This window comes from Geotrypetes seraphini, chromosome 1, assembly GCF_902459505.1.
Source record: "Geotrypetes seraphini chromosome 1, aGeoSer1.1, whole genome shotgun sequence".
NCBI lineage: Eukaryota > Metazoa > Chordata > Amphibia > Gymnophiona > Dermophiidae > Geotrypetes > Geotrypetes seraphini.
This window is the reverse complement of record NC_047084.1, coordinates 76,060,520-76,071,047: the sequence shown is the minus strand read 5'-3', so window position 1 is coordinate 76,071,047 and position 10,528 is coordinate 76,060,520. Positions and strand designations below refer to the sequence as shown.

Below are 10,528 nucleotides of genomic sequence, written 5' to 3'. Positions count from 1 at the left end.
AAAACCTCTTCCCTTTTGATTTATCCTTGGATGGAAAAAATAAAGGAATTGGACTTTATAAAGCCAATTTCAAATGGAGAAACATATGTCAAAGTGTCACTGGGGCCAATATTTTACTATTTACCATTATTTTCATATGACAGACTTCTGCTGGCTCAACGTAAACAATTTTGTTAGCAGGGTAAGGAACGTAGAGATGAAAGAAACAAGTCTGCAATGATTTAAAATCTCAAAGTTCTTCCTTTTCATTGTAAAACAAGAATCAAAGTCTAGTACACTGGAGATAAATGGTTTAAAAAAAAAAAAATAATAAAAAAATATCTAGGTCTCCCTTATAATCAGTCTTTGTTTTAATGTTAGTTCTTTTTGTTTGTTGTAACATTATAAACCAGAGTTCTTTGTTTTATATACAGAAAAAGGAATTTCAATAATTTAATCTTGAAAAGTACTTAAAGACTAGAAAAATTCCCCTGTAGAAACCTGTGCAATGCTGTGAGCATACATACAAGAGACACATACAGGTACATATACACAAAGCTCATCAAAAGAACTTCTTGGCTGCTGCTTCCTGTTGGCTCCTAAGGGCAGAGAAAAAAGAGAAACAAAAGTTACGAACTTTCATTTACAGTCATTGTATGGATGTATCTGACTTCAGGCAATTTGATAAGAGTGGAACATCTGTTCACTCTTTTCTGAAAGTTCTAGGTTTCACTGGGTATAAAGCACAGTTACTTACCGTAACAGGTGTTATCCAGGGACAGCAGGCAGATATTCTTTACGCATGGGTGGCGTCACCGACGGAGCCCCGGTACGGACCTTTTTAGCTAGAAAGTTCTAGTTGGCCGCACCGCGCATGCGCGAGTGCCTTCCCGCCCGACGGAGGAGTGCGTGGTCCCCAGTTAAGATAAGCCAGCTAAGAAGCCGGGGAGGTGGGTGGGACGTAAGAATATCTGCCTGCTGTCCCTGGATAACACCTGTTACGGTAAGTAACTGTGCTTTATCCCAGGACAAGCAGGCAGCATATTCTTTACGCATGGGTGACCTCCAAGCTAACAGAGAGGGAGGAGGGATGGTTGGCCATTAGGAAAATAAATTTTGTAACACAGATTGGCCGAAGTGTCCATCCTGTCTGGAGAAGGCATCCAGACAGTAGTGAGTAGTGAACGTGTGAACTGAGGACCAAGTGGCAGCCTTGCAGATTTCCTCGATGGGCGTGGACCTTGTGGGCCGTGACAGCACCTTCCAGTGAGAGACCGGCCCGAGCATAACAGAACGCAATACAGGCAGCAAGCCAGTTGGAAAGCGTCCGTTTAGAGACAGGACGACCCAGACGGTTAGGATCAAAGGTCAGAAAGAGCTGAGGGGACGAGCGGTGAGCCCTGGTACGGTCAAGGTAGTATGCCAGGGCACGCTTACAATCCAGCGTGTGCAACGCCTGTTCCCCAGGATGAGAATGGGGTTTAGGGAAAAAGACAGGCAACACAATGGACTGGTTTAGGTGAAAGGCCGAGACCACCTTGGGAAGGAATTTAGGATGGGTACGCAGAACCACCTTGTCATGGTGAAAAACAGTGAACGGTGGATCGGCGACCAGTGCATGCATCTCACTAACCCTCCTGGCAGAGGTGATGGCAATGAGGAAAAGCACCTTCCATGTTAGAAGTTTGAGCGAAGTTGTGGCAAGAGGCTCAAAAGGGGGTTTCATGAGGGCTGATAAAACCACATTCAGGTCCCAGACGACAGGAGGAGGCTTCAGAGGTGGTTTGACATTGAAGAGGCCTCTCATGAACCGGGAAACCAGTGGATGAGCCGTCAGAGGTTTTCCGAGGATAGGCTCATGAAACGCAGTGATGGCACTGATGTGGACTCTGATTGAAGTAGACTTGAGGCCAGCGTCGGACAGAGAGAGCAAATAGTCCAGTACAGTTTCCACCGCTAATGAGGTGGGATCGTGATGATGCAGTCGACACCAAGAGGAGAACCTGGTCCACTTCTGATGGTAACATTGGAGGGTGGCCGGTTTCCTGGAGGCATCCAAAATGCGACGGACAGGCTCAGACAGATTCTCTGGAGAGGTCAGCCCGAGAGAAACCAAGCTGTTAGGTGGAGCGAAGACAGGTTGGGATGCAGTAGAGACTGACGTTGCTGCGTAAGTAGAGTAGGAAACACAGGAAGAGGAATGGGCTCCCTGGAGCTGAGCTGAAGCAGGAGGGAGAACCAGTGTTGGCGAGGCCACCGAGGAGTGATGAGAATCATGGTGGCCCTGTCCCTGCGGAGTTTGGATAATGTCCGCAACATCAGAGGTAGTGGAGGAAAGGCATAGAGGAACCGATCCGTCCAGTCGAGCAGGAATGCATCTGGGGTCAGACGATGAGGAGAGAAGAGTCTGGAACAGAACTGGGGCAGCTGATGGTTGTGAGGTGCTGCAAAGAGGTCCACCTGCGGAGTGCCCCAGCGAGCAAAGATGGAGTGGAGTGTTGAAGGGTCCAAAGTCCACTCGTGAGGTTGAAGGATGCGGCTGAGATTGTCGGCCAGGGAGTTCCGTTCGCCCTGGATATAAACAGCCTTGAGGAAGAGATGGCGGGCCGTGGCCCAGGTCCAGATGCAGAGAGCCTCCTGACAAAGGAGGCGAGATCCGGTGCCGCCTTGCTTGTTTATGTAGTACATGGCGACTTGATTGTCCGTGCACAGAAGAACCTGAGGGCAGAGAAGGTGCTGGAAGGCTTTGAGGGCATAGAACATGGCTCTGAGTTCCAGGAAATTGATGTGATGTTGACGCTCCTAAGGGGTCCAGAGTCCCTGGGTGCGTAGTTCTCCTAGATGAGCTCCCCACGCATAGGGGGAGGCATCCGTGGTGATGATCATGGAGTGAGGGGGTAGATGAAAGAGTAGACCCCTGGAAAGATTTGAGGAGTTCAACCACCATTGAAGAGATTGCTGAAGAGACGATGTCACAGAGATGGGATGAGAAAGAAGATCCGTGGTCTGTGACTATTGGTTGGCAAGAGTCCATTGGGGTGTCCTGAGGTGGAGTCGTGCCAGAGGAAGCACATGTACCGTCGAGGCCATGTGGCCCAGGAGGACCATCATCTGTCGGGCTGGAATGAAGTGATGAAGGAGCACCTGACGACAGAGGTGGATCAGGGTCCGTTGACGATCGGAGGGGAGAAACGCCCTCATTAGCGTGGTGTCGAGAACTGCTCCAATGAACTGAAGTCGCTGTGTAGGAAGCAGATGCGACTTGGGGTAGTTGATCTCGAACCCCAGGAGATGGAGGAGAGAGATGGTGTGATGAGTGGCTTGTAGCACAAGTGGCGATGTAAGTGCTTTCACCAACCAATCGTCCAAGTAGGGGAACACCTGGAGGTTGTGAGACCTGAGGAAGGCCGCCACCACAATAAAGCACTTAGTGAACACCCTGGGCGATGAAGCGAGGCCAAAAGGTAGCACCTTGTACTGATAGTGACGGTGCTGTATCTGAAACCGTAGGTAGCGACGTGAAGTCGGATTGATTGGAATGTGAGTGTAGGCCTCTTTGAGGTCCAGGGAACATAGCCAGTCGTGGTGAGAGAGAAGAGGGTACAGCGTGGCAAGGGAGAGCATTCTGAACTTCTCCTTGACCAGACACTTGTTGAGGTCCCTGAGATCGAGGATGGGACGAAGGTCTCCTGTCTTCTTGGGAACCAGGAAGTAGCGGGAGTAGAATCCCTGACCCTTTGGGCCTGAGGCACCTCTTCGATGGCATTGAGAAGAAGGAGGGATTGGACCTCCCTCAGGAGGAGGGGGGTTTGGGAGGAGTGAGAAGCAGACTCTACGGGAGGATTGTCGGGTGGAAGAGTCTGGAAGTTGAGAGAGTAGCCGTGGCGGATGATGTTGAGGACCCATTGGTCTGATGTGATGGCCTCCCAACGGCTGAGGAAAATGTGGATACGTCCTCCGATTGGTTGAGGAAGAGGCAACGAGGGAGGAAGACTAGCTATGCCCTGGAGAGAGGAGTCAAAAGGGCTGAGAAGGTTTCGAAGGAGGTAGAGGCTTGGCAGGTTGATTAGACTGCGAGCGAGCCCGAGTGTGTTGATGTTGTTGACGGGGCCGCCGAGGTTGCTGAGAAGGCGGATTGAGGGGTCTGGCAGAGAAACTGCGTTGGTACGAGGACTGTGGTCTGTAGGGGCGAGCAGGTGGAACCTTTTTCTTAGGTTTAATAAGGGTGTCCCATCTGGTCTCATGGGCAGAGAGCTTCTGGGTGGTTGAATCTAAGGACTCCCCAAAAAGTTCATCCCCAAGACAGGGAGCGTTGGCTAGGCGGTCTTGGTGGTTGATGTCCAAATCAGATACCCTCAACCAGGCCAGGCGGCGCATGGCAACGGCCATGGCAGATGCACGGGAGGTCAGCTCAAAGGAATCATAGATAGAGCGCACCATAAATTTCCGCAGTTGAAGGAGGCTGGAAATTTGCTGCTGGAAGAGCGGAACTTTGCGTTCTGGGATGTATTTTTGAAGGGCGGACAGTTGTTGTACTAGGTGTTTCATGTAAAAAGAGAAATGAAAGGTGTAATTGTTCGCCCTGTTGTCCAGCATTGCGTTTTGATAAAGGCGCTTGCCAAACTTGTCCATCGTTTTGCCTTCTCTGCCAGGAGGGGTGGAGGCATAAACACTGGAGCCCTGAGTTTTCTTTAAGGTAGATTCAACCAGGAGAGACTCATGGGGCAGTTGAGGTTTGTCAAAACCCGGTATCGGGATGACCCTGTAAAGGCTATCCAGCTTCCGGGGGGCCCCGGGGACGGTGAGTGGGTTTTCCCAGTTTTTATAAAAAGTTTCCCGCAGTATGTCATGCACGGGTAACTTGAGAAACTCCTTGGGAGGCTGTTCAAAATCCAAGGCCTCCAGAAAGGCCTGGGATTTTTTGGAGTCAGACTCGAGAGGGATAGAGAGAGCCGCAGACATCTCCCTGAGGAACCTTGAGAAGGAGGATTGCTCAGGCTTAGAGGTGGTATCGGGGGCTGAGGGCTCTTCGTCCGACGACGATGCATCCTCCTCGGTACCGGGAGGGGAGTCTTCCCATAAGTCCGGATCCCTGACATCAGTGTGCGCATGTCGAGATATCGGGGTGGAAGGCTCGGTATGGTGTGTCTTAGACAGAGACTTGCCAGAGCGCATCGAGATATTACCGGGAGAGGAAGATCGGTGCTGGTCTCGGTCCCGGGAAGAACGGTGCCGGTCTCGGTCCGGGGAGGACCGGTGCCCAGCCTGGTACCGAGGAGGATCGGCATCAGCGTGGGTATGACCTACGGGAGGAGCACGAAGGTGTTCAGCCGAGAGAATCGGCATGGAGGAGTTCAGTGGTACCGATGGAGTGGATACCAGTTGGACGGCGGGAGGCTTGGGCCGGTCTGGTACCGAAAGGAGCGGTGCCAGGAGGGTCGGTAACAGGTGCTGGAGTTGTTGCTGCAGCTGCTCCTGTAATTTGTCTTGGAGGATGGTCGCGATGCGGTCATCCAGGGGTTGCACCGGAACCGCTTTTTCTGCTTCGGTTCCTTAGGTGCCGCTCCACGCCCCGGCGATGAGGAGGCCGATGACGAGGCACTCACCGAGATCGGGGCGAAGTGTTTCCGGGGTCGGCGTGAAGCCGGTAGGGTCGGTGTTGTCACTGTGGCCGGAGGGTGCTCAAGGGATGTGGAAGGCTTCTTAGCCGGCTTACCTGGCGCCAGCGACGCCGATGAGGGATCGGGCGTCGTCGAAGTGGTGGGTGCCGATTTTGGCGGTACCGTGGTCGACGCACTCGGTTCCATAGCAGATGCGGTGCCGAAGAGGATGTTCTGCTGGATTTGTCGATTCTTTAGAGTGCGTTTTTTTAGGAGTGGCACAGCGGGTGCAGGAATCCGCCCAATGCTCAGGACCCAAACACTGTAGGCACCAATTGTGTGGGTCAGTGAGGGAGATCGGGCGTGCACACCGCTGGCACTTCTTAAAACCCGGCTGCGGGGGCATGAATGGAAAAACGGCCTCCGCAAAATCAAACCCGGAGGCCTGTATGGTGACAACAGGCCCCGCCGGGGCTGGATCGAAAGAAAGTACAAAAGAAACAAAAAAATTTTTTTTTTGAAAAATGAAAACAAGAAAGAACCCGAAGGCAAGGAGAAAAAATAAGAGAAATTCGCGAGCGGGAAGGCAAAAAGTAGATTTTTCAACGGCCGTTGAAAACACATGCGACTTCTTCGCTCCGCGGAAACGAAGAAACTGGGGACCACGCACTCCTCCGTCGGGCGGGAAGGCACTCGCGCATGCGCAGTGCGGCCAACTAGAACTTTCTAGCTAAAAAGGTCCGTACCGGGGCTCCGTCGGTGACGTCACCCATGCGTAAAGAATATGCTGCCTGCTTGTCCTGGGATAAACATATTATATCCATTAGAGCAGGGGTAGGGAACTCCGGTCCTCGAGAACCGTATTCCAGTCAGGTGTTCAGGATTTCCCCAATGAATATGCATGAGATCTATTTGCATGCACTGCTTTCAATGCATATTCATTGGGGAAGTCCTGAAAGCCCGACTGGACTACGGCTCTCGAGGACCAGAGTTCCCTACCCCTGCATTAGAGCAATGTATTGCAAACTGTGTGCTGTGAGACGCCAAGGAGAAGGCGAGGTGCCAGCACCAGCCTACAGGACATGCCTTTCACGACGAGAGGCACATCCTGTAGGCCAGGGGTGCCCACACTTTTTGGGCTTGCGAGCTACTTTTAAAATGACCAAGTCAAAATGATCTACCAACAATAAAATTTTAAAAAAACACAACGCACACTGTACGCATAGAATTGTTAATTATCATTATTCCGGGGTTTTTTCAAAGAGGTCAAAGCAGATGACTCTATGCACTGTCACCTCAGTAACAACCATACAAAAATAGACAAATACCCACCCCCTCCCTTTTTACTAAACCACAATAGCAGTTTTTAGTGCAGGGAGCTGCGCTGAATGCCCAGCGCTGCTCTCGACGCTCATAGGCTCCCTGCGCTAAAAACCTCTATTGCGGTTTAGTAAAAGGGGACCATATTGTAAAATATAGAGAGCAGATATAAATTCAGACACATTTTGATCACTAAATTTAAAATAAAATCATTTTTCCTACCTTGTCTGGTGATTTCATGAGTCTTTCTTCTTCTGACTGTGCATCCAATCTTTCTTTCAGCCTGTATTCTTCCTCTCCTCCAAACCTTGTTCCCCCCCCAACGTTTTCTTCTTCTCTCCCTGTCCTCTCTTTCTTTCTCTCTTCATGCCCTCTTTCTTTTTTTCTGTTTCTCTTATTTCCTTCTGTCTTCCTGCCTGCCCTCTTTCTCCCTCCCTTCCCTCCCCCAAGCCACTGCCGCTGCCATCGGATAACAGGCCCCCAAAGCCGTCTGCCACCGGCCAAGCTCTTCCTGCTTCGGGCCCACCAGCATTCCTCTCCCCGACGTCAATTTTGCCGTCGGAGAGGAAGTTCCGCTGGCCAGAACTTCCTCTCTGACGGCAGAATTGACGTCGGGGAGAGGAAGGCTGATCGGCCCAAGATCGACCTATTGGGAGAAATGCTGCCGGGTCCTGCCTTTGAGGAAACAGAAAGTAGGCAGGACCTGGCAGCAAGAAGAGCAAATCGCAAGCTTCACTGACCTGTCTCCCGCTTTAGCCTGCGAATGGGGCTCTAACATGTGCGTGCCGGCTTCCCTTCTCTTCTCCCCCACCCCCCCGGACATAACTTCCGGTTTCAGAGGGAAGAGAAGGAAAGCCGGTACAAGCACATGTTAGCCCCCGGAGCATAAATTCTCCAAGCCGTTTTTTGTTTTTTTTAAATGTTGAGCAGCGGAGGCAGCAGCAGAATTCAGGAGCAGGCCAGTCAGGAGGGGAAAAAAGAGAAGGGAAGAAGGGAACCCGCTCTGCGATCGACTGGGGTCGCCTGAGCGAGCGACCTGTCGATCGCGATTGACGTGTTGGGCACCCCTGCTGTAGGCAGTCAGCTGGCGCCTCTTCCCTACCAGGGCCCCGTCTGGAAGGCCTTCGTGCATGCATGGACGTTAACGCGACGATGTCACGCATGTGTGTGATGTCATCACGTCGACATCTGCGCACTTCCGGATGCTCTCGAGCCACGGCCACCAGTTTAGTGCGCTGCAGCTTCACAAAGTTTGCCAGACAATTCATTGGAGAGTGCACTTAACTACATTCAGAGGTGTTCAGGGGGAGGAACATAAGCAACACAGCACATTTCTCTATGTTTCAAAGCACAAGCATGAACCCTGTTTCCATTGAAAAATCATGCCCACGGAACAAGCATGTGCAAAAGATCTAGAAGGCATTGTTTTTCCTTGGGCAACTTTCCAAGATAAACATGATGCATGCTTTCACTTTTGAAAACTTGGTACAAATTCCACTGTTAAAACATTCAAGGATTTTGCTATTATGCAGGTAGATTAATTTTTGCTGTTGAAGGGGATAATTTTAAAACATATTTCTGTAGGTGTAGTAGGCTAGAATCAACATTGGTTTTCAGGTTATTTACACTGCAGTCCTCCTTGATTTCCCTTGTCACACTGAATGGCTCTGATCATTAAAGTGTAATATTAGACAAAGGGAACCTGAAGCCGAGTAGCAGACTTGGAAGAAGTAAGGGAGATAGAGATGTAGATAAAGAAGACCTACAGGGACGTTGTAGAAAAGTCCCACCTCCAGTCTAGCAGCCTCTGTGCTGCCTCAGAGGAGGGAGGTCTTCTTATGTTCTGCTTATGTTCTTATGACAGCATCACCCTGGTGAAAGAGGAGGCAATCCTGTAGTCATGACCTGCCCACCAGGGGATGCAATGTCCTCTTGCACCAAGGATGTCTTTCTAGGGGCTTCTGCCTAAGAGGGAAGGGTTAGGACAACCTTTATAGTGGGAGATTCGATCATTAGGCATGTAGATAGCTGGGTGGCTGGTGGATGTGACGATTGCTTGGCTACTTGTCTGCCTGGTACAAAGGAGGCAGACTTCATGCATCACCTAAATAAGATTTTAGACAGTGCTGGGAAGGAACCTCCTGTCTTGGTACATGTGGATACCAATGACATAAGGAAATTCAGTAGGGAGGTTCTGGAAGCCAAATTTAGGCTCTTAGGTGGAAGTTAAAATCCAGAACCTCCAGGGTAGCATTTTCAGAAGTGCTCCCTGTTCCACACGCAGGTCTCAAAAGATAGGTAGCGCTCTGAGTCTCAATGTATGGATGAGGCGATGGTGCAGGGAGGACTGTTTTAGATGTTAGGAACTGGGCAACTTTAGATGTTAGAAACTGGGGGAAGGCAGACAGTTGTTCAAAAGAGCATGGTTCAGGACAAGGTATCTTTAAAAGGATATCATCATAAAAGGGAAGGCAGACTATCCCGATAGTGAGATTGTAATACAAGACACAGTAGATCAGGTTTCCTTAAATTCAGGAGGCTGATTTTAAAGGTTGCAAATTATCTATACCAACTGCTGAGCAAATTGTAAATATTTATGACAAACACCGTTTGAAATGTTTGTATGCAAATGGCAGAAGCCAAAGAAACAAGACGGGAGAATTAGAATATATTGCACTACATTTTTAAGAAGGGTTCCAGAGGTGATCCGGGAAATTATAGACTGGCGAGTGACATCAGTGACAAGTAAAATGGTAGACTATTATAAAGAACAAAATGACAGAACATATACATAAGCATTAGATTAATGAGAGAAAGCTAACATGGTTTTAGTCAAAGGAAATCTTGCCTCACCAATCTACTGCATTTCTTTGAAGGGGTGAATAAACATGTGGATAAGGGTGATCCGGTTGATATTGTATATTTGAATTTTCAAAAGGCATTTACAAAGTACCTTATGAAAGACTTCTGAGGAAATTAGAAAGTCATGGGAAAGGAAGTAATGTTCTATTATGAATTAAGAACTGGTTGAGGCAGATCACATGATGCTGTGAGCTGGTGAGCAGCAACTCCAGCCAGCTCCAAAGCCTTTACCCTCATACTCACTATTTTGGAGACTTTTATAGACCACCTAACTGTTTTTTCCTTGCGCTAATGTTAGCTGGACAAGTTTTTGGCAAAATCTCAGCCAGTAATGTCAATGAAATCGGCAAAAAAAAAGACCATGAGAAGATGAAACCCAGGGAAGAAAAAATGGCAGATGCCTCTCGTAGTGTTAGCACATTACTTACCCCTAAGATGATGATGGAGCTTACCCAAGTGATTTTACAGGCACTGGGTCCTTGCAGAGAGAGAGATTATATACATCAGTCTCGTGTACACCACACATTTTCCAGAATAGATTATATATTGACTTCTACTCATTACTTCTCCCAGATCCATGCTGCTGAAGTGGGTCTCCTCTCGGTTTCGGACCATTGTCCGATATGGGTAGTCATTCTTCAGGATGATTCTCTGCCTACTGGGGGGAGGGATGGTGTTTCTCCATCATATTTAGTTAAGAACCCGGATTTTATACAATATCTTAAGAAGTGGGAAGACTATGCCACTTTTAATGCTCCACATATAGA

The 10,528-nt window shown here is 49.3% G+C and overlaps 1 protein-coding gene across 1 annotated transcript in view; it reads right to left on the bottom strand.

Annotated features, from left to right (window-relative positions):
• Positions 1 to 332: 332 nt before the first annotated feature.
• LMAN1 (lectin, mannose binding 1) overlaps positions 333 to 10,528 on the bottom strand; it is an 81,242-nt gene continuing 71,046 nt past the window's right edge. The window contains exon 13 of the mRNA XM_033933529.1: positions 333 to 578. Coding sequence (XP_033789420.1) covers positions 542 to 578 — 37 coding nt within the window. The 3' untranslated portion in view covers positions 333 to 541. The remainder of the gene's footprint in view (positions 579 to 10,528) is intronic.